The 27,786-nt window shown below is 32.2% G+C and overlaps 14 protein-coding genes across 14 annotated transcripts; 11 read left to right on the top strand and 3 right to left on the bottom strand.

Moving 5' to 3' along the window:
• Positions 1 to 539: 539 nt before the first annotated feature.
• On the top strand, positions 540 to 1,269 carry ASCRUDRAFT_75633 (Zn(II)2Cys6 transcription factor domain-containing protein; the record flags this gene model as incomplete). Its single annotated transcript, XM_020193150.1, has 1 exon — positions 540 to 1,269. A coding segment is annotated over exon 1 (551 nt), but the record flags the coding sequence as incomplete, so codon positions are not given.
• A 3,398-nt stretch (positions 1,270 to 4,667) lies between these two features.
• On the top strand, positions 4,668 to 5,060 carry ASCRUDRAFT_34372 (Vps55 family protein; the record flags this gene model as incomplete). The annotated part of the gene is made up of 1 exon (XM_020190514.1): positions 4,668 to 5,060. The coding sequence occupies one exon, from the start codon at positions 4,668 to 4,670 to the stop codon at positions 5,058 to 5,060; it is 393 nt and encodes a 130-aa protein (XP_020047954.1).
• A 585-nt stretch (positions 5,061 to 5,645) lies between these two features.
• On the top strand, positions 5,646 to 6,266 carry MPM1 (Mpm1p; the record flags this gene model as incomplete). Its single annotated transcript, XM_020189831.1, has 1 exon — positions 5,646 to 6,266. A coding segment is annotated over one exon (621 nt), but the record flags the coding sequence as incomplete, so codon positions are not given.
• A 1,519-nt stretch (positions 6,267 to 7,785) lies between these two features.
• ASCRUDRAFT_75631 (inorganic phosphate transporter) lies at positions 7,786 to 9,785 on the top strand. The gene has a single exon (XM_020193149.1). It carries the CDS (start codon positions 7,858 to 7,860, stop codon positions 9,580 to 9,582), a length of 1,725 nt encoding a protein of 574 aa, XP_020047952.1. The 5' UTR covers positions 7,786 to 7,857; the 3' UTR covers positions 9,583 to 9,785.
• Positions 9,786 to 9,906: 121 nt separating this feature from the next.
• On the top strand, positions 9,907 to 10,590 carry PHS1 (enoyl-CoA hydratase PHS1; the record flags this gene model as incomplete). The annotated part of the gene is made up of 1 exon (XM_020190480.1): positions 9,907 to 10,590. One exon carries the CDS (start codon positions 9,907 to 9,909, stop codon positions 10,588 to 10,590), a length of 684 nt encoding a protein of 227 aa, XP_020047951.1.
• On the bottom strand, positions 10,410 to 13,875 carry ASCRUDRAFT_75629 (chaps-domain-containing protein). The gene has a single exon (XM_020193148.1). The coding sequence runs from the start codon at positions 13,577 to 13,579 to the stop codon at positions 10,664 to 10,666; it is 2,916 nt and encodes a 971-aa protein (XP_020047950.1). The 5' UTR covers positions 13,580 to 13,875; the 3' UTR covers positions 10,410 to 10,663.
• A 357-nt stretch (positions 13,876 to 14,232) lies between these two features.
• Positions 14,233 to 18,012, bottom strand: SAP185 (Sap185p; the record flags this gene model as incomplete). The annotated part of the gene is made up of 6 exons (XM_020190511.1): positions 14,233 to 14,720; positions 15,399 to 15,629; positions 15,708 to 16,078; positions 16,138 to 16,142; positions 16,309 to 17,753; positions 17,907 to 18,012. The coding sequence occupies 6 exons, from the start codon at positions 18,010 to 18,012 to the stop codon at positions 14,233 to 14,235; spliced, it is 2,646 nt and encodes an 881-aa protein (XP_020047949.1).
• A 284-nt stretch (positions 18,013 to 18,296) lies between these two features.
• Positions 18,297 to 19,814, bottom strand: ASCRUDRAFT_70111 (uncharacterized protein; the record flags this gene model as incomplete). The annotated part of the gene is made up of 1 exon (XM_020191746.1): positions 18,297 to 19,814. The coding sequence occupies one exon, from the start codon at positions 19,812 to 19,814 to the stop codon at positions 18,297 to 18,299; it is 1,518 nt and encodes a 505-aa protein (XP_020047948.1).
• A 176-nt stretch (positions 19,815 to 19,990) lies between these two features.
• Positions 19,991 to 20,876, top strand: MRPL49 (mitochondrial 54S ribosomal protein bL21m MRPL49). Its single transcript, XM_020193147.1, has one exon. The coding sequence runs from the start codon at positions 20,006 to 20,008 to the stop codon at positions 20,735 to 20,737; it is 732 nt and encodes a 243-aa protein (XP_020047947.1). The 5' UTR covers positions 19,991 to 20,005; the 3' UTR covers positions 20,738 to 20,876.
• Positions 20,877 to 20,960: 84 nt separating this feature from the next.
• On the top strand, positions 20,961 to 24,320 carry ASCRUDRAFT_75625 (glycosyltransferase family 39 protein). The gene has a single exon (XM_020193146.1). The coding sequence runs from the start codon at positions 21,071 to 21,073 to the stop codon at positions 24,074 to 24,076; it is 3,006 nt and encodes a 1,001-aa protein (XP_020047946.1). The 5' UTR covers positions 20,961 to 21,070; the 3' UTR covers positions 24,077 to 24,320.
• A 322-nt stretch (positions 24,321 to 24,642) lies between these two features.
• On the top strand, positions 24,643 to 25,198 carry ASCRUDRAFT_143860 (uncharacterized protein). The gene has a single exon (XM_020189201.1). It carries the CDS (start codon positions 24,804 to 24,806, stop codon positions 25,098 to 25,100), a length of 297 nt encoding a protein of 98 aa, XP_020047945.1. The 5' UTR covers positions 24,643 to 24,803; the 3' UTR covers positions 25,101 to 25,198.
• On the top strand, positions 25,065 to 26,019 carry ASCRUDRAFT_13279 (uncharacterized protein; the record flags this gene model as incomplete). The annotated part of the gene is made up of 2 exons (XM_020189052.1): positions 25,065 to 25,302; positions 25,745 to 26,019. The coding sequence occupies exons 1-2, from the start codon at positions 25,125 to 25,127 to the stop codon at positions 26,017 to 26,019; spliced, it is 453 nt and encodes a 150-aa protein (XP_020047944.1). The 5' UTR covers positions 25,065 to 25,124.
• Positions 26,020 to 26,349: 330 nt separating this feature from the next.
• ASCRUDRAFT_7842 (uncharacterized protein) lies at positions 26,350 to 26,748 on the top strand (the record flags this gene model as incomplete). The annotated part of the gene is made up of 1 exon (XM_020194243.1): positions 26,350 to 26,748. The coding sequence occupies one exon, from the start codon at positions 26,350 to 26,352 to the stop codon at positions 26,746 to 26,748; it is 399 nt and encodes a 132-aa protein (XP_020047943.1).
• ASCRUDRAFT_75624 (uncharacterized protein) lies at positions 26,604 to 26,973 on the top strand. The gene has a single exon (XM_020193145.1). The coding sequence runs from the start codon at positions 26,748 to 26,750 to the stop codon at positions 26,910 to 26,912; it is 165 nt and encodes a 54-aa protein (XP_020047942.1). The 5' UTR covers positions 26,604 to 26,747; the 3' UTR covers positions 26,913 to 26,973.
• The last annotated feature ends 813 nt before the right edge of the window (positions 26,974 to 27,786 follow it).

The raw sequence follows: 27,786 nt of genomic DNA, 5'->3' as shown, positions 1-27,786 counted from the left end.
AATGGGAAAAAAAATTCAGGTCGATTGAGAAAGGAAATCCTATTTATAAGTCGATATTCTATCATTTCCTTCAAGGCTTTTGCACCACAGAGCTGGAAGTTCAGCCCATCGTAAAAAAAAAAGTGTTTCTCTCCCGAGATACCAAACAACCCCAGCGCCGCTTTAATTGGCCGAAGCCCAATCAAAGCAGCCCGATTTGGTACTGCAACCTGATTTAGTACTTTGCTCGGTTCGGTCCAAAATTGACTCTTTGAGACGAAATACAATCTGTGGAAAATTTCAGCGCACATCCTAGCGCCGGAACCTGCATATTGTCCGCAAAAGTGGATGCCAGTCTCGACTGGGGGTTTGACTGGATGCACGTGATTGACAACTTCTGCTTTTGGGGCGCATTCATCACTGTCCCGGTTAGAGGGTGAGGCTGCAGATCCAGCTAGAAAAGCAGTCTGGGGACCAACAGGTGGGTGCGTTTTTCCCTGTGATCGATTTGGCTGTGAAAAAAAGCTTCTACAGCTCTGGAGCACAAAATAGAACCTGAGCCTTTTTTGAGCTATAAAGAACATCACCAAGCACATTCAGAACGGGAAAACTTACATAAAACAATTATACTTTGAAAAAGACCTTTTTGTTTCAGGCAGCAAACAAAATCTGCAATTTGCGACTATCACCTTTTGCGATTACTTGACCATTTTATTATTTTATTATTTTACTAACTGCAATGTCTGGTTCCTCTTCTTCATTGTACTCGTCCTTTAGAGTTTCCAATAAAGCTCAAAAAAGAAAAAAGCATACTAATTCAAAACTTGGTTGCAAGCAGTGCAAAGAAAGAAGAATCAAGTGTGATGAGACCTTTCCAGAATGCTTGAAGTGTCAAAGATACAACAACAATAAGAAAAAAATATCCAAAACGATTCCCCATGATCAGCTATTGAGATGCTCCTATTGCGATTACACTCAAGCTCAAATCGATGATTATAATTTCAAAAAAAATACCATCTTTATCAGCAATAATCCTCTATCTGACAATAGTAACAATAATAGAAATAACATCACTTTTGCTAGCCAGAATTTCAATATTGCTAATACCACTACTAGCTTCGATAATAACACAACCGTTATGTCTGCTAATAAAATCCAAAATAAAAATGATGGTGATGGTGATGGTGATGGAAATGACAATATTTTTATTAATATGAACATGGAAAACCAAAAAATTCTCCATAATCCCACCTATGGGAATAAAGATCTTCGCAAAAATGACAAAAATAACGATAACAACAAAACTAATGATAATAATAGTAATAATAAAGGAAAGGACAAATTAAATTTTCAATTTATAGAAGACCCTTTAGGCACTCAAATAACTGGAAAGGAGTCAAACGAAACCATCGGAACTCTGGGTACAAAAGAACCTTATTTCTCAAGCAGCAACACAGATTTTGCAACTATTTCATCTTCAATTAAAAGCGTTCCAATCTCGATGAAAATAAGTCAGAATTCTTCCACAATTCAAACACTTCAACCATCAGAAAGCACATCTACCATTGTTAAAAAAAAATACTCCTTCAAACTAATAAAATACCCTGAAGATCACTTCCAATTGAACTTTTCAAAAAATCATACAACAACTGGCTTCAATAGAGCTGTCGCACTCAGTGAACCTAGCTTAGGTGGGTTCTTTAGATTCATTTGCTTTTACTGTCTAGATACTGTTTTAATTAAAACTTTGAATTATGAAAATAATAACCAAAATTATAATCAAAATAATCAAAATCAAGAAAACAAAATAGAAATAAAATACGACTCATATGAGTTAGCATTCAATATCCTTATTTCCCTAGCCATTGATTATATAATAATCCAATTAAAAAATAACTACACTCTATGCGATTGCTTTGCTCAATACATGGTAGAGTCCAACTCGTCTTCAACTAATGACTACTTGCAAGAAGAACCAATCGAAAAATTCACAATCATTCAAAAAATTACTTCAAAAACTTTGGCTGATTTAATCATTCTATCTGATCGTTATTCAAATCAATCTATTCAATCCACCATAAATTACTTGAAATCTTATGCAAATAAAGCCTTTGAAGACATCATATCATGCTGGACTTTAACAAACCACAGATGTTTCTATTTTCTAAACCAATTCAACATGTCTGATAATAGCGAAAATAACAACACTTTTCCATTCAGTTGGGCTTATACAAATAGCAATGGTTTACTAGGCGTTGTTGAAAATTGGCATCGACAAAATGTTAAAATCAATAATAAAGACCAAAAAAGTGCTGATGATCTTTATGAATTTTTTAAAACAATTTTTCCTTCAAATGTCGATATGAATTATTTTCCATTAGAATTAACTTCCTATAGCTCTAATAACAACACTCCAAGCAACGTAAATGACAGTGAACTGGACATTGATATGACTCAACCAAGATATCCCTCAAACACACAATCTCCAAATTCAAACACACAATCTCCAAATTCAAACACACAATCTCCAAATTCAAACACACAATCTCAGCAACAAGACAATGGTATATTTGGTTTCAATCTAAATTTGAATTCTTCTAATATTGAATTGGTATTTAAGTATTTATTTAATCCTCAAATTGCTCTAAGCATCGCCCCGAAGTTTTATACTCAAGGAGTCTTTTCGTTAATTACCAGACTTTATATTAAACCAACAAGTTACAAAGTCTTAATCGAAATTTGCCAAAAATTGTCTGAATTTAAAACTATATTACTAAAATGTTTTAATCTAGAATCAAATGTATTATCACTACGCTTAAAATTCAAATTTTTCAAATTTATTTATCAAACAGAAAAATTGCTTCAGTATCTTAATAATCTAATTGATGTTTCTCAAAGAAAAAGTGATAAATATATAATAGAATTGCCTACCGGCGTTTACTATCTAATATTAAGTAACTGGTTTCAAATTTTACCCCCTGAAATCTTTAATTTATCATTTTTAGTAAATAATGATTCTTATATTCAAATAAGGCGTGAAATTAGCTTAGACATTATCAACAGCAATAAAAACATTACAGAATTTATTGAAGTTATATTCTATAATTACTGGTATATGCTTGCAAATCTATTATATAATATTTTTCCAGAAGTTTCCTATCTCTTTTACACCGATTTTATGACTTCGCATATAATGCTATATCCATACAATTGCCATCTATATGATGGTTTTATAAATGTTAATTATAAAAATGAAGATGATATACTTGAAAAAATTCATAATTTGAGAGTCAAAGTAGTTAATAATGCTTTGCTTGATGATAATGATATCATTAATTTGAAGCTTCATGCTATTTATTGTTTAAGATTATCAATTTTTTATTCAGCTAGAACCCACTTATTAACAGGCGGTATAAAAGTTAATAAATCATATTCTATTTCTGATACCACCTCTCTTTCAAAAAAAAAAAAATTTAGCTCAAAAAAAATAAATATCAACGAAACAGAAATATTAGAATTTAAAAAGAGGAAAATCAGACCACAAAATTATCCACATATAAAAGGAATTAAAGGAAGAGTTAAATATATTAAACAACGAAATGGTCTTCTTGATATTAATGAAAATTTATATCTCAAGATAACTAGCTCCAATGAACTAAATTTTACCAACGAGTTATTATATGACTTAAACAACTTAAGCATTAGAGATGATAACGATGAAATACAGTACACATACGATTACTATAATCAAAAAGAAATTGAAAATGGAGACGAGGAATTTGATGTGGAAAGATACTTGATTGAAACTGATTTTACAATCAATGAGAGTGGCACGATTCCAATAATCGACTATTGTCCTGATCTTAATGAATATGAAAAGAAAAATACATTTCAAATAACTGGCTTGCAAAATGATTTATCTAATAAAGAGACAGCTAGAAGATTTTACACTGATAAAGCAGAGATCTTTAGGCACTCTGAACAAACTTGGAATCAGGATTTCAATATAAAGGAGGTTGCTAAAAATTTTCAAATTACAGAAAATTTTGATAATTGGAAGAAGCTTTTCTTTTACAAGTTTAATCGAGAGCTGGAGAGTATTAGCTAATTTTTTTTTCACTTCTCATTTTCCTTCATAAATTGGAAATAGCAAAAAGAATTAGGATCTTCAATATTTTGTGATACAGATTTTTATTAGCTGCGTGACAAAAAAACCTTTTTATGAGAACTAAAATTTGATTTATTTACTGGATAAAAGACACTTAAATTATCTAATATTAATTTTTTTAACAATTATATTTTATTGCAAATTTAAATATGTATTTTAGTGTTAATATATTATTTGTTTTATTTGGGCTCCACACCATAATGTAGAAAGGAAAATACTACGCGTTCAGCTCAGCATGTTCTCTTGTCATTTGAATAAAAGTAGCCAAAGAGTTCTTCATTTATCTGTTGATATATTTGTTTATTCACTCTGTATTATATCTTATGCCCACCAAAAAGCCAATAGGAGACTGCCGGGACATGTGTTCGAATCCCGTGAAAAGCTTTGAAAACAGAATTTTGTTTTTGAAACTTAAATTGTCTTCATTTGGAGCTGTGCAAATCACTTAAGAGCTGTACTCTTTACAATTAATCTTCAATCTGTCAGTCGAACACTAATAATAGTATTTCCAGACCCCAAAATGATAACAATAAACCCCTTGTCCAAAATAATATGCCTATCTATAATTTTGGCATTTGGATTTCTCTTGATCGTATTGAGTTGTGCTGTTTATAATAACTGGAGGCCATTGAGTGTTATTGGTATATTTTTGGTAGCCCCCATACCCAATGCAGTTTTTGGAAAGCTAGATAACAATGATTTTATGAATGAGAGTACTTCATCAGTGCCAGATTTTGGGAAATTCTTAACAGGTTTTCTTGTATTGAGTGGTTTGGCGTTGCCTTTGATGTTGTACCATTCATTGTTAATTACACGCAATGCAATGTTGATGAGTATGGGGGGTGGTTTTTTGGTTTACTTGACCATTATCACTTTCGGTACGTTTTTTCATGAGGAAGATGATGAGTTTTGAATAAAATTTTTGCAGCTCTTTTTTAGTTGCTTGTTGATAAGAAGAGATGGTTTTAGTTGCAATTATCACATGATTTTCGAGAAAATTCTTTATTATTGTTAGGACTTTGATTTAACAGTGTGGCAAACTGGTGATAATTTACTTCTATAGTATAGTATTTGTCTGTTTTTTATTTTATTTTATTTATTATATTTATTATTATATTTATTATTTATCTATTTGCAAATATTGAAGCAAAATAAAATGGGATTTTTTTCTGGAAAGGACAAAAAAGACTCTGAAATTGATGTTTATGATCCTTCTCCAAACTCCAATGAGTTTGGAGAGGATGAATTCTATGAGAGCTTGAAGGATGCCGAGAAATCATTGAAAAAAGTATTTGGATCTGCCAGTAGTATTGCAACTGATGTCACCTCTGATATTTTGGGAAAATCATTTGGATTTATGGATGATATTTTGGATCAAGCTAATTCAATGAGATCGACATTTTTCGACAAAGATTTTAGTTTTAGTTCTGGATCCTTTCAAGATTCTGATAATGACCAAAGTGGTTGTTCTAATCTTGGATTTAAAAGACCATTTCCCTTTTTCAAACGATTCAAAGAAGGTGGTAACAATTTGGGGCTATGGGCCTATCCGATTCCTTCAACCAACATTTATAATGTTTGCAAGGAGAAAAGTGGATTATCAGTTTGGGATGAAAAGGGGGTTTGGAGATGTTTGTTTCCCAAGGCCATAATTCCCGAAACCGAGTTTGCGGTGTCTAAAGAGGACGTTTTGTCTAATACTTATGACAATAACAAGTACAAGTTTTTTCAAGACTATACAAAATACTTGGATTGGCGATTGCATATGGCGGAAGTTGATAAACAAGAAAGAGAAAAAAGAAGATTGGAAGCTCAAACTAAATTCAAAGAATTTTACGGATTGGATAAAAATTCAAATTCTTCAATCGAAAAAACTGATATAAATAAGATAAATGAATCGGGCAAAAAAGTAGTTGGATCTTCATCTTCATTTTCTTCTACAACTAAAGAAGATGGTTCTATTGAAAACTTTACCAAAATCGAGAAATGGTTTGAAGATGGTACATCTGAAATCAAAGAAACTAGAAAGGTTATTCCCAATGATGGGTCCGAGCCACAAATATTTGAAAATACAAAAAAACTACCATCCAAAAATTCACACTCTTGGTTTTGGAACTCGAGTGACAGAGAATAAAAAAGTCTTGGATTGATTTCTTTATGAGATTTATGTTTTTATGATTATCTTTATGAAATAATATTTTTTTTTGTAAATTGTCTTATAGTGTTTAGTTATATTCCAATTATTGTTTTGAGATCTCTTGGATGGTTAAGTGGAAGTATGCTTGTTTGCAGAAAAATTGCAAACCGATCTGGGTACTTGCCATTATATATAAATTGTGTAAATTATATTGGTTTTTTTGTATTTGTAGATAAATAAATGGAATTTTTTATTGAATATACAAAGATTTCGATTAATCGACTCTGCATGTCAATGCAAGTACATGATTATGCTTAAACATTGAAAAGCTTAAACAAGTTTAGAAAGCGATCCTTATCGATGGTTTTTATAATTTCTCTCGGAAATTTTCGGTGCTTTAGAGCAAGCTTTTCTGATAATAATAGAACACTCTCATTGACATGAATTAATGTATAAACAATAGTAAAAATTTTGGCAGGTAAAAAAGATTATATCACAAGACCAGCTTCTATAAATCAACAAAATCATCAGCCTTTTGATCCAAATAAAAAAAAAACTGAAGGAAATTGTAAAAATTGGGAATGGAGAAAAAAATTGTAACAAACTTGTTTTGGTATCTTCAAGAGATCAAGCTAGAAATCTTAATTATCTTGAGACATAAACAAACTTATGGAGGATCGGCTGCATGCTTTTCACCCAATCAGCAGCGGTGCGCAAACATGTGGAAATAAAAAACTGAGATTCATGCATCTCCATGCACCACGTTTATTGCCCAGACTTTGATTGTGGTGGTGCACCGACGGTCGCATGCTGATACTGTCCTTTTTCGGCAATTGCACTGCCACACAAACCTCAACTGGAAGTTGCTCACACCCAGCCTTACTGCGTTTGATGGGGAAAACGCCAAAGAGCCCTATATGTTTGCTGCACTGGAAGATAGTTTTTTGCATGTTCTTTAGAAAAATCACCATAGAAGCATACTTTATTCAGACTCTATTCGCACGACCCTATAGCATTTATCGGATTGCTATTTGGTTTGGACATTCCTTTTTTTGTCTAGTGCGAGATCTGTTTGCTGGCCCAAAAAAGCAACGGGTAAGGCTGGAGAGTTGGCGTTTTGGAAATTTTGGAGAAAAAATCAACTAATTATTACTACATGTTTTTTTAAAAAGCTTGGCAATCGATCCCACGAGGTTTTAGTCCGCAAAGCTTTTTATTGTTTTTGACGTCCACCTGGCCTATGAAATACTGGATTTAGAAATCCAGATACTTGTGAGCTGAAAAGGTGGTTGTTTCTTTTTCCCCTAAGGGTTTTCTATGGTGTTTTGATATCATGAAAAAATTATCGTAGTAAAATGAAATCATATATATTCTAGCCATTTCTCATCGTAAGTCCCTTTCTGTTAGTCTTATTGAGTATCAAGCCAGATCAGTTTTGTTTACTAAATTCTGCAAACAAAATTCAGATTTTACGCTTTTCTTGATTCACATTAATTATCGAAACCAAAAAAGAAAGGAAAAATAAAGAAAACAACTAAAAAAAACAAATAAAAACAATAATCAAAGTTTCAAAATGGCTAATCTTCATGATTTTGATTACATCTTCGCGATTACGATGATTTTCGCATTTTTAGATGCATGGAATATTGGTGCCAATGATGTCGCCAATTCCTTTGCATCTTCTGTTTCCTCTCGTTCGTTGACCTATCCTCAGGCTATGATTTTAGCAGGCCTTTCTGAATTTTTAGGAGCAGTTTTAGCTGGTTCAAGAGTCTCTGAAACTATCAGATCTAAAATTATCGATGTGGAAGATTTCAATGAAACTCCCGCTGTGTTAATGTTGGCAATGTGTTGTGCAATTGTTGGTTCCTCTTTGTGGTTGACTCTTGCTACTTCTATTGGTTTACCTGTTTCAACCACTCATTCCATTGTTGGTGGTATTATTGGTGCTGGTGTTGCTGCAGGTATTGATGTTCATTGGGGTTGGGAAGGTTTTGCTAAGATTGCTGCTTCTTGGTTTATTTCGCCTTGTGTCGCTGGTGGTTTTGCTTCGATTGCCTTTTTGACGTCCAAATACTTTGTTCTTGAAAGAAAGCACGATGTTAGAAATGGTTTGATGTATGTTCCTGTGTTAGTCTTTATTACTTTTTCAATCTTGACCATGTTGATTGTTTGGAAGGGAAGTCCAAAATTAAACTTGGATGAATTACCAAACAGCACTATTATTGGTGCCATTTTTGGTGTTGGTGGTTGTGCTTTTGCTATTTACATGCTTGTTTTCTACCCATATTTCAGAAGAAAGTTAGTTCATGAAGACTGGACCTTAAGAAAATATGATATTGTTAAAGGTCCAATCTACTGGTTCAAATCAACTGACAACATCCCCCCAATGCCAGAGGGACACGAATTAGTTATTGATTATTATAAAGGTAGAAGATACGATGAAACTACAAGTGAACAATTAACTCCAAGTCATGATGAAGCCGTAAGCACTGATATTGAAAATAAAACTTCCAACAAAGGTAAAGAAATTGAAGTCGCCCTACAACCAGTTAATGACGGTCCTTCAAACTTGGAAGAAAAAATACCAACAAGAACTCTTTGGTTTAATATGTTAAAACATCCAAAACAATGGCCAAAATTATTGTGGTTAATTTTCATTCATGGTATTGACCAAGATATCATTTCAGATCAAGTTAACTCTCAAAGTAGATTGGCAGGTAATTTAAAGAAAGTCCACACAAAAGCTAAAATCTACAATAACAAAGTTGAATATTTATACTCTATTTTACAAGCCATCACTGCCACCACCATGTCTTTTGCTCATGGTGCTAATGACGTTTCAAATGCTGCTGGTCCATTAGCTACTGTCTATTTAGTCTGGACTTCCAATACTGTTGCAAGCAAGGCTGATGTTCCAGTCTGGGTTTTATGTTACGCCGCTGCTGCTTTGACTATTGGTTTATGGACTTACGGTTATAATATTATGAGAAACTTGGGTAACAGATTAATTTTGCAATCACCATCTAGAGGTTTCTCCATTGAATTAGGTGCTGCTGTTACTGTTGTCATGGCTACTCAATTAGCTCTCCCTGTTTCTACAACCCAATCTGCTGTTGGTGCAACTGTTTTTGTTGGTTTATGTAATAATGATTTGAATGCTGTCAACTGGATTATGGTTGGTTGGTGTTACTTCGGCTGGCTTTTTACCTTACCTTGCGCTGGTCTTGTTTCTGGTCTTTTGATGGCTATTATCCTTAATGCTCCTAGATGGGGTGGTGTTTACAGCCTATCCTAGTTTTTTTTCTAGTTTTCAAAATTTTTGTTATTTCTACTTTCGACGTTCTGTTTTTATATCCTTTTTGTTTTCATAACTGAAATTTCCTCAATAGGTTTTGTTTTTGCATTTTAATATATTTTCTTGCTTTATCTTAATTTTTCTTTTTAAGAAAAAAGGTCACGCATGCAATGCAGCGCGTCTTCATGCTTCATGCATTCTATATTATCTATTTCACGTGAGTAATGCTTTTAAAGCTGTATTTTCAACCAGTTTCCTTTATTAGATTTTTGACCCAACCAATTACTATTATCAGTATCAGCAAACGAAGTTAATTTCTAAAAAATGAGTTCTGTCAAATCTACAACTAGCTCAGAGGTTAAATCAAGATCCCAACCAGTATGGATATATTTTTACAATTTGGTTTCCTCCATCTCGTGGGCTGGCGTTTTTTTTTTCAATGTTTTTCCAGGAATTTTGATTAATCAGCAACCTGATTTATTTAAAAATACTTACAAGTACTTAATTGGAGTCCAATCTTTAGCTATTGTTGAAATATACAATTCTGCTGTGGGCAACGTTAGAGCTCCTCTTTTTACCACTATTGCTCAAGTCTTTTCAAGATTGTTGATTGTAGTTGGGATTTTCACTGTCCTACCCAATTCTCCACCAAATTACAAATGGTATTATGTCACTTTATCCACTGCTTGGTCGATCACTGAAATTGTGAGATATAGCTATTATGCAATTAACATCAAATCAAATGGTAGTCCTCCCACTTTTTTAACTTTTCTACGCTACAATTTGTTTTTGGTATTGTATCCAATGGGTATTTCAAGCGAATGTTTAATTATTTATAATAGTTTGACCGATGCTACTTCCAATATTCATCTATTATACGCTTGGTTTTTAAAAATTTGTTTAGCAACTTATATTCCTGGCTCGTACATTTTATATACCTATATGCTTAAACAAAGAAAAAAAGTTATGAAAAAAATTGCTGTTGAATATTCAAAAAAGAAATTTTAAAAGTTTTTCTTTTTCATTTTGATTTTAGTACTTTCAGAAATAAATTTTATTCACTGAAATATCAGTTGGTTTATTAATCACTTTCATCTTGATTATCAAAGATTTCAATCCATTTTATATACCTATCAAATAATGCAAACATATTATACGTATCTGAACTCATTTGATTAGTTACATTGAAAAACTTCGACCGAATTTTATTTCTGATAAATTCTTTATCATTATCTTTTAAAATATGCTTTAAAATTATTAATGAGTCCATTGAAAAATCCTGATACCATCTATTGCTCCATAGTATATTTTTTAAAACATTTTCGAGTATTAAATCTAAAAATAAATTATTATCATAACTTCCTAATTCAACAATTATTCCTTGATTATCATTTACTGTTGCAAGTTGCTTCTTTTTTATTATATTTGTTAATCCGATTAAATAAAAATCCTTTGAAAAACTAGATACTTTACTTGTGTCCACATAATCATCATCAAAATCTTGTAACACGCCTAAGTTTAGTTTTTTAAATCTGGGAAAATTTTCAACAAAATCATCAATTAAATTGATCAATTTTGTAGACGTTATGATGGAATAAGAGACCGATAACGCTGTTCTCAAAGATGCTATAGCCAAGTCATAATGCTTAACTGATAATGCAACTGATCCAATTAAATCCCATTCTAAGGATGAATGTTTAATTGATTTATCATCTTTTTCAAATTCTTTTTCCCAATCCATGACAATTTTTAAATCATTATATAAGAAAATAAATAGTGTGTCTAACCATTTTTCGCACATTCTTTTTGAGTGAAATTTTTTATAAATATTAAATCCGCTTTCACTTGAAATTGAATGGAGATTAGATTTAGATGGCATAAGATATTCCTTCTGCATAACAAAAGCACTGGCTCTAATTCTTAGTAATTCATCCCAACCAACAAGAATTACTAATGTTGTTAATAAATCATAAGCAATTTTTAAAGTTCCTTTTAATCTTTTACTTTTGAGCTCTAATAAATTTGGATCAACACTTAAAATTTCATTGTCAGTAGCAAAGTATTCATTTGATAAATCATCTACTACTTTGTTATAAATTGGCCCAGTTTTCTCACTTTGAATTAGGATATCAGTTATTATATTATTATTTTTATTCAATAAGCTAATTTTTTCTTTCATTAATTTCCTTGAAGTTGGAATGAAAATTGAGGGCAATGGTAAACTAAAATAATTTGGATTTTTAAGATCAAGAATTGAATTTTCTAAATTTATTATATTTGATTTGATCGCATTATTGTATGAATTGATTGGACACGAGTTTAAAGTTAGTAGGGCATTTTTAAAATCCTTTTGAAAAATATATAATTCAACTAGATGCAACCAACAAGAAAACTCTACTGGATTATTTTCAACAGCTTTTATAGCTAAATATAAGGAAATATTAACCTGTTTTTTTGAAAATAAAAATTTTGATTGCTCTAATAAATAAAAATACAAATAGTTAATTTTGAAATTATTTGACTTATTTGAATAATATTGAATTCCGTTATATAGTTCATTGACAAATTTAATTTCGCTATTTTTTTGTTGAGATAATATTTTGATTAATATTAAATGATAGAGGAAATTTTCTTTAATTAATAGATCAAGCAAGTCAATGGTGTAATTGTATAAACCAGTTATCTCTAGGATTTTTAGCAAGGAATCGACTAGAAAATTTGAGACAAAGTTTGGGCTTGAACAAAGACTTGAGCAGCCAGGTAAATGACCCTTTGGTAACAATTTCAAGATATTGGTAATCATTTTTTTGACGGAGGATTTTGTTTGCATTGGATTTAATTGAATTAAAGCAGGTTTTGAAAAATCAATACTTGTGGAATAAAGAGTAAAACGTATTATTGCGGATATATAGGTTTCCAACCAAAATTCTTCAGATAAACCATAATATCCAGCCTGTTCAGTGGGATTTGAATTGCTATTTAATGAATTTTGAATTTGATTTTGAATTTGATTTTGAATTTGATTTTGATTTTGAACTTGATTTTGATTTTGGATTGGATCTTGACTTTTGTTTTGACTTTCATCTGAGTTCGGATTTTGAGTTTGATTCTGATTTTGAACCTGGATAGGATTTGAGATGGAATTAGAGAGAGAAATGTTTAGATCAAAAGTGGAAAAAGAAGGTGACATTGGAAGGTTATCTAAATTTGTAGTTGAATGTAGTGTTATAGTTGAAAAGTTTTTAGGATTATTACTTGTGGACAATATTTGAGGAGTGATTGAAGATTTAGAGGACTGAAAATGTTTTAGTGATAAATTTTTGCTATTTGAATCTAGCAATTGAATTGTAGGTTTTTGTCCAGGAAATTCTGTTCTGATTCTGACATCGCATTTTCTGAAACAATTCCAGGAGCAATAAGTTCCAATCTCAAAAAGTTCATCAGTGCCTGAGGTGAGATCTATTGTGTCAACGTTGCCCAAATTGTTCAGATTGTTGTTATTGATTAGCCGTTGCTGGTCGTTGTAAATCAAGGTAGTCAAATAAGCCACAGGAGCTATCAAGGAGCCAACGTCCAAACCAATTAGATAGTGGTACTTTCCAAAATCCTTCTGGGAACTCTTATCAAGTTGAGTCAAATGAACCAAGTCTGGAGGGCCCAAGGAGTCTTGCAAAGCAGAGTAGCTGGAGAGCAGAACAGATCTGGTGGTGAGCGACTCGCCATACTTCTTCTCAAACAAAAAGGGCGTCTGGTCAAAGGTTGATACGTTTATTTGGTTTTTAGGAGCAGAGGACTTTTCGTTGACATAACTGGTGCTGCTGGTGCTGGTGTTGGTGTAATAGGCGTTGGGAAAGGATTTCTGGAAGTCATTGGAAGATTTGGCTGAAAAGTTGCTTCTTTGTGGTGAGATCGTAGGCGAGGAGGAGGAGGACTTTCTGCTGAAGAAAAAGGATGATTTGGAATCATGTTTCTTGTGGGCCTTGGAAGAGCCAAACATTAGCAGAGGACAGAGAGCTGTTCTGTAACGACGTCGAGTGCTGGGTGGTGAAGAGAAGAGGACTGAGAGTTGAACTGTGTTTTAGTGAAAACGTCACCATGAAAAATGCTCTTTCTGGGGATTGGCTTGGACCCAAACATTTGAAAGGCCACACCCTGAGGCCCAGCGACGACGAGCAGCAGAGACAGCAAAGGCAGCAGAAACAGCAGCAGAAACAGCAACAGCAGAAGGCCAGAACAGAGCACCCACAGCCAGAGCACTGCTTTGTACGAACAGTTGGGTCGAAGCAGTCTACGCTAAACACGACATCGAAAACTTGAAACTAGAAAATTAAAAAGTACATACTAAAACTGGAAAAAACAGAAGATACAGCTATGGAACTGGGAACTAGTGCCATGAAGAGCTCACAAGAAAAGAATATTGATTTGGTGCACTGGAGAAACTTCATTAAGTTAAAGAATACACTGAAATAAACAAAAAACAACAAAAACCTAAATACAAAAATCTTAACACTCTTTTTTAAATCTATTAATTTTTCTTTTCCCTCATAAAACATTAAAATAAAAACTGTCATTAAACTTCGTTAGGACTATATACTAGCAATTTTTTTTTCTTTTCTTTGAGTGGCTTCTCTTTGAGTAACTTCTCGTGTGTTATTTGTGATTAGGAGCATGAATAAAACTACCGATACTGAGCAATCGCTTTTGTTCATCTTCATTCCAATTCATATCTCCTTTGCTTTTACTTCGCGATAGCTTGTATTTGTCCTCATCATCGTCGTCCTCATCATCGTCGTCCTCCTCATCGTCAATTTGGTCTTCCAAATCCACCTCATCATCTTCATCCAAATAATCGTTGTTATTGGTATTCTTACTGTTTTGCTTATCGTTTCCAGTTAGGGAGTTGAACTTTGGCTTTAGTTTTAGTTGAGGCAATAGCGCTTTACTTGGTGCACCAAAAGAATTTTGCAAAATCGAATTGTATAATGGCGATGACTTGGAGTAGTTTTGACCATCATCATTAGGATCTTCGTAATCATCTGAAAATCCATCCATCACTGGGCTAGAATAATTTTTATCGTCGTTAATGTTTTTTGATTTTTTTTTTTTCCTAATTTGACTACCATCCCAACTAGAAAAATCTGCATCATCCTCATCAGATGATAGCCCGCCAGAATTATTTATAAAAGTATAGCTGTTCCCGTTATCGTTTGAATTGTCACTATTGGCGTGAGGAGACTCTGCTAATTCATGCAGATTAACTAAGTCATTACTAATATAATTAATATTTTGCTTTTCATTACCGCCACAACCACCTAGTAAATCATTTAATGATAGAATAGGTTCAGTGTTTTGAAAACTTCCAGCATATTTGTATCCATCATCATCATCCTCATCCTCATCTTGATCGTTCAATTCCCTTGTAGAAAATCGGTTTTGATGGTAATCGCTAATATAGTCATCAGGATCAATTTCTAGTGTGTCATTAGGCTCATTTTCTTGAAATTCGTTAAAATCTTTTGTGAAAGCATGATTGAAACCTTTTTCATAATCTTTGTTCTTCTTATTTTTCTTATTGTTATTATTGTTATTATTGTTATTGTTATTGTTATTATTATCATTATTATTATTATTATTAGTAGTAGTAGTAGTAGTGATAGTATTATTAGTATTACTGTCGCTACCATTATTATCACCACTAGTAGTACTAGTATTACTGTCATTACCATTAACATTAACACCATCATTATTATCATCGTTATTATTAGCATTGCTATCATTAGCATTGCTATCATTAGCATTGTTATTTTTGTTATTACTATCATCCTCATCACTATCGTCTTCATCGTAACTACTGATTATGTCAAGATTGCTCCCATTCAATTTATTGTTTTCGTCATTGTAATTAACATCATTATAATAACCATTCATGGAATCATCATTATTTCTGTTATTATTATCTTCACCTAAAATAGCATTATATTTTTCTCTTGTTTCCTTTAGTGATCCATTAATATAATCAAACCATGCATCATTGTTAATCACGTCGTCTTTTAAGCAAGTATAGAGCAATTTAATTGAATTAATCATCTGAGAATTTAGTTGAGGAACATCTGGTGCTTCTGAACTAAATTGTATTCTTCCATGGTTATCAATAAATTGTAAAAACTTGACAACTTCTTCCGAAATTAAAGTTAAATGACCCATAAATCCTAATCTTAATCCATTATTTGATTTTTCGTAGCTTAAGGAAGCGTTTTCTGCTTTTAAAATAAAATAAATTAAGTCATAGTGTAAGAATAAGTTTAGAATTAGATATCTATTGAAACCAATTTCGATCGAACCATTTAAAATTTGTTGAACAATGTCAAAAATGACGTTATGCAAGAAATTATTCCAGGGAAATCTGAAAAACAAGTACAAGATGTTTTTGATTATTTTAGTATCGTGCAAAGCAATTTTTAGTTGGTCACCAATAATTGGGTTTTTTCTGAATAATCTTTCACCATCATCAAAATAGTTATCGGAGGTGAAAGAAGAGATAAAAGGGGATTCAACATCGTCTTCAAAATTCAAAGAAGCGTCTAAAATCGGATCGTTATTGAAGTCATTGTCAATATCAAAATTTTCATTAAATAAGTGGATATTGACTTTGAAATTTGAGGAAGAGTTATTTAAAGAAGAGTCATTTTTGGATAAATGTAGATTCTTCAAGCTTTCAATTTCAACATCCATATGAATATCTTCGCTTTCATCTACTTCTGAGGATTTGTTATCGATTTTGATCGAGTTATTTATGGAGTTATTGATTGAGTTATTAATTTGGTTGTAATCATCATCATTTTCGTAATTGTTGTTGATGTTTGAGATTCTGATTCTTGTTTCATCTCGTTCTTTGGCGATTTCTTCGCCCTTGGGGTTATTTAAAAGAGCCATATTTGAGCAGTGTAATAGTTCAGCAATTAGTTCGCAAATTCTGAATTTTTCAAAACCCAAGTATTCAATTTCACCGAAGGAGGTCTTTTTAAGGTTATTTGAGGGATAGGGTTTAAGAAGTAAGGCATTGAAGTTTTTAATGTTTTTTGCAAACAACTTGACTAAATAGCCTAGGTAAATTGGGTCTCTTGAATTTGGGGGATGAGATTCGATTGTGATAAAGTTCATCGGTAAGATATCGTAGTCTGAGTTGTTTTTTCTGATAATTTCAATGATGATACCGACAGAGTTTGATAGGGAGGAGTTACCTGAAAGCATGATTTTGATGAGTTTTTGGATGATTGGGGGAGAGACTAGTTGTCTTGTTAGTTTGTTTGGGCCTATGATTGATTTGTCGTCAGTGTTTGTTGAGTTTGCGGAGATTGTAATCAAGGCTTTTAGAAAATCAGCAGTTGAAGATTGGATGGAGGAGTTGAAATCCGGTTTCAAAAAGTTGATTAGTTTTGGGATGAGGTTTTGGTCGTGAAGAATATTAATGATATTAGTTGAAGATTCTTGTTTATCGGAGGAAATTAGTTTTAGAAGAAAGTCCATTAGTGGAGGGTTTGTGATTTGGTTTAGGAACTTGTTGACCAAGTTTTTTTTGAATTTAGTAGTGATAAAACTTAGTAGAATGGATAGTTTAGTGTTGAGTAAGTTTTCGTTGATTTTCATGAAATTATTTGATTTGACAATTGAGATTGATTTATTTGTGTTTAAAACGGACCAAATTTTGAAGAGCAAGTAGTTTGAGTTGATTAGGGAATCAGTTATGGACCAAATATCGGCACAAAGAATTTCCAAAGCGATAGAGGATCTTCTGCTGTAAATTTCCTGGTTTGATTCTTTATTGGAGTTGACCGGGGAGGTGTCGTAGGTGTATAAATTTTTGTCATGATTGACATGGGTTTCGATTTCAATGTCGTAGTCGATTTCATCATGATCTTTATGGTTGTTGCTGTCGTCAATGTTGTTGGTGGTGGTGGTGTTGTTATTGTTATTTAAAGTGTGAGGGTGAGATTTATGAAGGTGGAGTTCCTTTATAGAGAGAAAATCATCATAGTCGTTGATGACATAATTAATCAACAAGTTTAGAATGAAGGTCGATTCTAGAAATCTTAGCAAGGAGGCATTTGAGTTGTGGATCAAGTCGTGCAAGATATCAGTCTGGTCCAACATTTTGAACAATAGTTGAGAGACTCTGTTGTACTGGATGTTGAACATGTCGCTGCAAAAATCTGAATCGGAAAAACTGTCAAAGCCATTATCGGTGAGATTGTTGCTATCGTTGGTATCGTTTTTGATGGTGAGGATGTCGGCGCTGATGTTGATGTTGTTGAGGGACTCGATACCAAGGTTCAAGGTATCAAGCTCGTCAACATCAACTTCCTTCAAGAGGTTATTTATGGAAGACAACGATTGGTAGGTGGAGGTGAGTCTCCATAGGTTGTTGGCCATGTTGGGGAAGAGCAGGAAAAGATGGGGAGAAAGGACAGACGCCGGAGAAGCAGACTAGACTGAGCAGACAGGACGAGAAGCAGAGGCAGCACACGCAGCAGAGACAGAACATCTGGTGAGTCGACAAAACGAGAAGAAGCTCGTCTCAAGAAGGCTCCAAAGTTGCTCGCTGAAAACGCGCAGCTGCCACGCACGTGCACAATTAACGCCGTCGGTGTGTGAGCAGTCGCTGCAGGGTGCGGCAGGAAGGCTGCGCGGGTGACGGTCCACTGCGATGGGTCTGGCTACATTTTCCGCTCGAGCTTGCTGATGAAGCGGTCGTTGTCCTCGCGCAATTTCCGGAGCTCGTCGTTGAACTGCGCGAGCGTCTTGAAGTGCGTGAGGTTGTCCGGCGCTTTGTTTTCGTTCACGTCCCTGAAGTACTGCTTCACGTTGATGGCGCTTTTGTTGTTCAAGGAGAACTCAACCAACTCCGGGTTTCGCCTCGTTTCCACAGAGTACTTGCCCTTGATCTTCTCCCGCGTTTTGTTCGGGAAGAGCTGGGCAATCAACTGGAAGTCTGTGCCGTAGGAGCTCAAGGCCTTGTAGAACTTGATCGTTTCCTTAATGCTCCAGCTGGAGATCAGATTTGGATTGAGGGTCTTTGTCCGATCACTTTTCGTAAAGGCATTCGATAGGAGAATGTTTTCAAATGGATTTTCATGGTCGACTATCTTGAATTTTGTATCCCTTTTCAATTGTCGTATTCTTTCCTCCTGAACACAATTGCTTTCTTGGAAGAATATTTGTTTTTCTTCCTCAATTTGAATCACTCCATTCACGATTTTTAATTTCATATCTCCATCTTTATCCTTTTTAATAGTTAGCCTATCTTCTTCCTTTGCATTTTCCACCTTGTATTCGTTTAATTGTGGATCTAGTAAATCAAAAGCATTGGTCTGATTCTGACCATCTTCCCCATCAGTTTTAATGTCGTCGCCACCTTTATCTTCCTGTTGATCTTTATTTGCATTCCTATTTTTGTTTTTTCGTCTATTTATTCGATCCTTCCTGGCCTGTTCAGCCAAATCAAAGTTCTTTGACTTTCTGCCAATTGAGAATACCCTTGAACATAAATCTTCCAATGTTATCGCACTCTCATCAAGCTCGATATTCTCATAATCCTTTGTATTTATACTTTTGATTTCATTCATATTTTTGACAACTATAGGTTTCTCCGCACTATATCCAGACTCTTTATCTTCATTATCAAAATCAATCTCGATATCAATATTAGTCTTTTTAAACTCAACTTGCTTCAGTTGTCTGGATTTCTTGGACTGATTGAGCTTTTCAACTTTTTTACTTTTCACAAAAGTTTCTCGTTTCCTTCTTTTTTTAACCACTTCTTTCACGATGATGTCTTCATCATCCTCTTCATCATCCTCTTCATCAGATAGATCAATCACAAATGCGTCACTGGCAATTGATTCGTTGACATGTCTTCTCGATCGATATCTAGTGCTTTGTCGATTTGAAACCATCCTATTCTTATCCCTCTCCCTTTGTCGATCACTCCCATCAACATCATCCACTTGCATTGAACTTTGCATTGAACTTCGCATCAAATCTAGCTCATGATTAGATTTCTTAATTGCTCTCTTTCCACCCTCACCATTATCACTCTTCTTTACTCCCGTACCACCTGCAAAACTGCTTTTCGGTAAGCTCCACCAAAGCACATCGTCCAAGTCTGGATCAACGAGATTGGTGTCTATCTCATCCAAATACACGTCGCCATTCGGCTCGTAACACCCTGCCATCTTCACCCCGCCATTATCCTAGTTCTGTGTTTCATCGCTCTTTATCCCGGCTCTCAGTTTCATGCATCATAACATACTGCTCAGAGTCACGTGCAGGTCATGCTCTGCTTTCTCTTTTCTAACTTTTTCACAATTTACCAACCAATCTATAGAAGACGACTCTATTTCTATGCTGCCTATTTCTTGTCAAGATGCTGCTCGCTAATTTCAATATGCTAGCAAGAGGCTCTTCAGCTATCGCCCCAATACTCGCAAAATTATCTCCCTTACTCTTAAAACCCCTCTTTCAACTAAGATTCTTCTCCAACACCTCATCCAATAATTTTCAACTACATTTATCCACTATTATTTCTCAGAAATATAAAACTCTACCTCCAGATCAAAAAGAAAAGATCTCCTTCACATCCTTCAAAAAAAACTATCTATCCAACATTGAAGAACAGAAAAAGAAGGACAATGTTCAACTATTAAACTCAGAAATTGACAATATCAACTCAACCATAAAAACTATTACAACAGATTTACAAAATTTCAAAAAGGTTCCTGCCGACAATTTATATGCCACTGTCAACATCCAAAACTTTCCCTATTTAATAACTAAAGGCGATTTAATCAACCTACCATACAACTTAAGACAAGTTGAAGTCGGTACTACAATCAAATTGAACAACATTTCCAACCTCGGATCAAGAGACTTGTTCTACCGGCTACCTACATCCAAGGAAAAAAATGTCACTGATCTCTATTTGGATAACAAGATTTCCGAATTGATCGAAATTAAAGCTGTTTGTATCGAGAAAGCAAAGAATAAAGCGAAACATGTAAAGCTCGAAAGACAAAGATGTAGGAAAAATAGGGCTTTTATAACTAAATTGCCAAAGACAATTCTCAGAATCAAAGAGTTGAAAATTAATATCGATTAATTTCTAATAGTTTCAAATAGTTTCAAATAATTATTATATTTTATAAAAGCTCTGTATATAACCATAAATAAACAACTTCCATATATCCTAAAGCCCAATAAACTTTCTAGAATGCCCACTCCATTTTACCAACTCCTTCACCAAACCCTTTCCTTCCACTTTACAAATAAAACCAGAACCACGGATCGCACTCACTTTCCGCTCTGGAGGCCGGATGTTTCTCAATCCGGCGATGCATATAATAAAACTTTCAACTGAACACCAGTCAAGAGATGGAGTTGTATCTAAGAACGCGTTTACAGAAGCACCAAAGAACTGTTGCAGCTGCTGAAGATGAGTGAAGCTGAGGTGTATGCTCAGGGGCCCTACAAACCATATTTTATCACCAGGTCAATTCGGGCTCTACCTATCTACTATTCATTCAACTCCACCACCGCTAAATCTGCGCTCCAGCCATCCGATGATTCCATAGACGAAACTAATGCTTCATTAAACAACACTGTGAGAAGCAATGTTGGTGTAAATGATAACGCCAATTCAGATGCTATGATTGGAAAACAAAACAAATCTAACCGAAAATCCAATACTAAAACTAATCGAAACAACTCAATTCTATTGTTTTTTCTTATTTTATTATCTATTTTTTCGTCGCTATTGAATATCGATTATCCATTATCTCCAGTCACCATTGACGAAACTTTGATTGTAAAAAACATTGAAAATTATTCGAATAAAACATTTTTCTTATCTTTTAATCCACCGCTCACAGATTTATTCTACTTCAAAGTCAATCAATTCATAACAAATAGTACCAATCAACAAGACTTGATCTCATTATATCATTTGAGAATAATAAACCTGGTGATGTCGTCATTGAGTATCATTGTATTCTACAAAATACTAAACTCACTCAATTGTTTCAACAAAGTATCCTTTTTAACTTCACTACTACTAATTATCGATCCATTCAACCTAATCCAGGTTTCAAAGTATATAAATTATAACTCTTTACATCTATTTTTATTATTACTCTGCCTCTACCATTTTAACTTAAACAATTTACTCAGATTTTCAATCTCGTTAGGTCTCTTGCTATCCACAAAAGTTTCCTCTGTTTTATCGTTATTCTATTTTGTTTTACTAACATTATACAAGAATTGGTATACTTATCAAGATCTATCATTGTCAGAATCAAGAAAACTTCATAAATCCACTAAATCAATCAAAAAACACACATCAATAAAATTAAACAAATCCGTAAAAACAACCAAACTAAATAAATCAACTAAACTAAATCAATTGAATCAAAAATTCAAAAAACAATTTGTTTTGAAAAACATTATCTATCAAGTATTTGTTATTTTATTTCTAATTCCATTTCTAGTTTATTTAATCATTTTCAATTACCATGTAAATCTATTAAAACATTACAATCCATCGTCCAATGATTTTTCTTTTCTTTCAACTTTTTATAAATCTCAATTATCAATATTCAACAACACTAATGATAGTAGTAGCAGTACTACTAATAATATTGATGCAAATTTAAATATTTTATATGGCTCAAAAGTCTCAATCAGACAATATTTGCCTGATCATTTTAATTTTTTTGGAGTCTTTGGTGGTGGTAACTATTTATATTCCTTTAATAAAACCTATTCAATTGGCTCAAATGAGCAACAAGTTAACCTTTATAATTTCAATGATACAAATAATTATTGGATTATTGAAAAAAACTTAAAATTATATGATGATCATTTGTTTTATAATCAATTAGCATTTGTTAACGATAATTCAATCATTAGACTAAGACACAATAATACCAAAAACTACTTGCATGTTAATAATATTAGAGGGCCAGTTTCGTCCCAAGATTATCATTTTGAAATTAGTTGCAAAGGGGATTTTGGAAAATCTTTTCTACCTGACAATTATGATAATTGGAGAATAATAAGTAATCACGAAGAATCAATAAATCATTTAAAAAACTTGGAAAACTTGGATGAAAAACTATTATTTAATGCCAAAATTAAAAGTTATGGCTCAATTTTTAAATTATATAATAGAGAATTGCAATGTTACTTGTTATCTCATCCGGTCTATTTACCGGAATGGGGCAATCATCAGCAAGAAGTGGTATGTGTCAAGGACCCAAATAGCATATACACTAATTTTTACTTTGAAGAGAATAGTCATCCATTGTTTTTAGAACACAATTTGAACAATTTTGCATTAAAACATAACAAAAAGGAAAAACATAACAAAAGGGATAAAGAGATTGGCGATAAAATTGAATTGTTGAAAAAAAATCGATTAAGATTCAAGAAAATGACATGCTTGGAAAAAATCATTGAGTTAAATCTAAAATTAATTAATATGAATCTAAATAATCAATTGATCGTTTTGTCTAAAATTAAAACGGATCATTTAAGATTTTTGATTGAACCGAAATATTGGTCATTTTATTTCAATACTCTTTTAAATAATAATTTTCAAGATAACATCGTTTTTAAAGATGATAGCTTAAAAACAAAAATATTGTTATTTACTAATCCATTGAACTCATTTTTATGTTTGATTACATTAATTATCAGCTTTTTATACTTTAACGTGAAAATTCTAAAATTCTTGTTTAATTTTCATAGAGATTTCTTAGAGTTTAATAAAATTAATATTAATGATTATGACTATGAGAACCGAGGCTATGATGATGGAGATAATGAAAATTATAGTGAAAAATGTACAAATAATCTTGATAATGTTAATGTTGTTAATAGTAATGATAAAAAAATTGAGGATTATTTGATATATAAACAATTGAAAGAAAAAACTGAAAAAGAAAGGAATAAAACTGATAAACTTAACTTGCAGAAATACAACTATTCGTTAGACACATTACAAATATTATTTGATGAAAATTTCATTAAGATATTTATAGGATATTTGATTCACTATTTTCCGTACATTCTACTATCGAAGATTAGTCAACTGATTTCATTTAATAATTATGTTAATAATCATAATTTTTTGATAAGTAATTATCTTGGATCATATTATTTTAATTTACTTTTAGTTGGGTTGTTTATTCAGCTAATATATAATAAACTAGCTTTGAAGGCAATGAGATATAGGTTTCGATTTAATAATGACAATTTTGAGAAAATAAAAAAAGTCACTACAAGAGTTGACATTTTATTTTTTAGTTTAATAGTAATTGGTGTGGTTAGTTTTTATAAATACAAAGAAATAATATATGGGTTACCGTGGAACTATAAAGATTGTGTTGGATGTCAATTGGCAAACTGGAATTTGGGTTGTGAGTTTTACAGAAACAAATGAATATTCTGCGAACAATCCAAAAACAATCCAGTTATCTAACTAGTTTGTTAACAAATCAAATAACGTCAATAGAAACAACTGAAAACTGAATGAGATATTATTATAATAAAATGTATATTTTTGTTGTTCAATCATTATTTCAGTAGAAAAAAGTTAAATGATTGGCTCTTGTTTTTAGAAGGGAAACAAAACCTCTAGTACAACCAAAGACAATTTTCGTTGAAATAAGGCTTTGAAACCAAAGTTGTTACTCGAAACGGCAGCTGCCTCAACCTGCATACCAAGGTTTGTTTCTGTAGCAATTCATTCTCTTGCAGATTCCTTGCAGATTCCTTGCATAAACAGTAATAATCAACTGTCCAATTCTTTTGGTATAAATACAGAATTAAGTTGTTGGCTAGGTTGACTGTAGATCATTTCGGGTGAAAGTAACAGTCAAAAATGGTTCATAAAGATGTGATTGCTGGATTGTTCGAACTCAAACCTGAAATACACTCCCAATATATTGAATAGATTTTTGGTTTTCATTATTCAGCGTATATTATGTGATATTTCTATTGATATAGTTGTTTTTCTGACATCGTCCGGAAATAAATTGCTCGGAAAAAGTGCATATATTGTGTTCTTTGATTCGGTTGAAACTGTTGATAAAATTTTGGAACCAAATATCTTGGAAGCTATAAAAAATGAAAATCGGCTGGACCAAAAGGACCATTTAGCTTTAAAGATGAAAGATGTATTTTTATTCAAATATCAGCTTACGTACTATACAAAACCGCTAATTATCATAACTCTCATGGTGTTGAAACAGTGGGGAAACAGCACAATCAAACTCCTGACACTTTGTCGGCGTGTAGAAGAAATAAATTTATTGATGTTTTACAAAACTAGAATCAACAGTGATGGTGTGTCTATTGTGGATGTTAATATTGTTCAAACTAGAAATCGATTTCGGTTTTATTGTATATTGTTGACTATAGAACATTTAGATTTTTTGGGCCACAAACTTTATTCTATTAATTAATTATCGCGTTTGATTCATTTGATAATGTGCGATATTTCCAACAATTGTTTATGTAAACTTCCAAATTTGCTGAAAATGGTCAATTTAACAGATTTAAACTTGTCACACAATGAGTTCACCAACTTTGTTGATTTGAAGAAGTCATATAGTTTACAAAAGCTAGATTTATCACATAATCAATTGAGGATTTTTAGACATGCAAGTATATTTAATTGAGAGTCATTATTTGCACACAATCAACTCATCAAAATTGAAGATTCAAATAAACTTTTTGATCTACAACCTCTCATTTTATTGCATAATCGGTTCAGTGAGATTAATTATTTATATCAATTCTCATTATTATATTACTTGGATATCGAGGAAAACCATAGGTCGCATATTACATCATATAACTATATCTGTAACAGCTAACATCAGGTTCTATGAACATTTTCCAAGCTTAGAATCGTTGAAATTAAATTATGTATATCAAACAAATCGATATATAAAGTAGGATTCCAAAACTAGAGCTTTTAAATTTGAGAGGATTATCAATAAAACATTACAACTTTTTGAGAGTCTCTAATAAAGTAAAAAAAATAGAACTACATTTATACAAAGATAGTAATTTAGAAACGTTCTTCAATCTGACTTATTTGAAGTCTCTAGAAAAATTGGTTGTGTGAATCAAGGAGATGATAATCAAGATTTAATAGGTTTGCAATCCGAAAAATCCATAAGGGTTTTAAGGGTTTTGTGTTTGAAATCCAATAATATCTCAAAAATTGAGAATTTAGAAAAGTTTGAAAACTTAAGAATATTAGATTTGTCTATCAATAAAACTAATAAGATTGAAAATATCAACAAAATAAAATTGCTAAAACATTATATTTATCGGCTAATAAAATTGAAACCATTGAAAATTTGGAGGGATTAGAGAAGTTGGAAGTATTACGTTTGTCAAATAACAAAATAAAAGTAATTGAAAATATAGAGAGTCCATATTCATTAAAAGTGTTGAATTTAGCATGCAGTAAAATTTCCACTCCCAACAATTTATATAAATTGGAAATATTAGATTTGCAATCCAATAATATCAGTAAACTAAAGAATCTTAAAGGATTGGCGAAATTCAAAGAATTGTATTTAAGCCATAACAATATTCATGTCATTGAAAATATACTGGATTCGGAACAATTAGAAGTTGTTGATTTGAACTGGAATAACATATCAATTTTAACCGACTAACAAAATACCACATATCAAAATGTTAAATCTAAGTCATAATCAAATAACAACTTTGCAACACTTTAACGTTATGATGCATATCAAAATGCTTAATTTAAGTGATAATCAAATATCAATATTAAAATACGTCAAAGGAATATCTCATATCCAAACGCTAAATCTCCGTAACAATCAAATTATCCGAATTAAATTTCTAAAAAACTATCATGAGTTGTGGTTCAAAATCAAAACGTTTTATCCTGATGAAGAGGATGCCACAGCGTTTAAAGGACCCAATATCTTAAAGGTTAATTTGGATGGTAATAAAATCTATCCTTGTATGGGATTGGAAGATCTTCCTAGAAAATGTAAGAAAATAGTCTCTTCATCTGCTAGCAAGCCAGAATTATATGGCGGCTTTAATTCTTTTGTTGATTGATGCTTACAATTACTACAACTGTTCTTAGAGACAAATTAATTGTTTACGATAAATGTGATAATAAAATGAATCAGCTGAAACTCTACCTGGTCATTTTGCTAGGTTTGACATACCTTTTCCAAATGTATTTAGAGTATTTTTACAACTTTCAATTCATTCAATAGGCTAGAAGAGACATATTAAGTATTAATTATAAATTATTAGGCATTAAATATTTTTTATAAACATGATCACTGTGTGATAGTTGACATCTAAATTAGTGTTTTATTTTGATTAGTGTAAATTCAACATCACTAAACAGTATCATTTTTCTAAAATAAGATGAATTACTAAATAAATAAATTGGAAAATATATGAATAGCAAAATATATAAATAGCAAATTGAATTATTGAATTATTGAACAAAGCATTAAATCAGCTATTGATGGAAGACTGATTTCATCAAAATCTAAGCAGGTTAACATAAACCTGAAGACAGAATATGAAATAAAAATTAAAATTGAAACTGAAAAAAATTAATCAGAACGAAGTTGAAATTGAAATTGAAAATTAAAATTAAAATTAAAATTAAAATGAAAATGAAAATGAAAACAAAAATGAAATTAAAAATGAAACTAAACCACAAAATGAAAAGTAAAAACAAAAATTAAAACCGGTTAGATTTAAATAAATAAAATAGTGAAACTCATTGTAGAAAAACGGTTTGAAATTAGTACTATCTACCTCTTGATATTTCTAATTTTATTTCTTTTCTGTATTGTCTATTAGGCATGATTTCTTGTTTTCTTTTAAAGTTTTGCTTTTATGCTTGACGTTGTGAAAACCTGGTTTTTCTTAACTAAAAAGTGAAATCCTCCAAAACGATATGAGATCTTTCACACATTTCCTTAAATAATCCATCAACAGAGTTGAACAAATTCAATGGGGTATCAAACTCTTTGATTTCACCTTTATCTAACACCATGATTCGATCATATTTGAGAATAGTTCGTAACCTGTGTGCAATACACAATATAGTACAATCTGCAAATTCAGTTT

Source organism: Ascoidea rubescens (genome assembly GCF_001661345.1).
Source record: "Ascoidea rubescens DSM 1968 unplaced genomic scaffold ASCRUscaffold_5, whole genome shotgun sequence".
Lineage (NCBI taxonomy): Eukaryota > Fungi > Ascomycota > Saccharomycetes > Ascoideales > Ascoideaceae > Ascoidea > Ascoidea rubescens.
The sequence above is the reverse complement of the archived record's forward strand: the minus strand, read 5'-3'. Positions and strand labels throughout refer to the sequence as shown.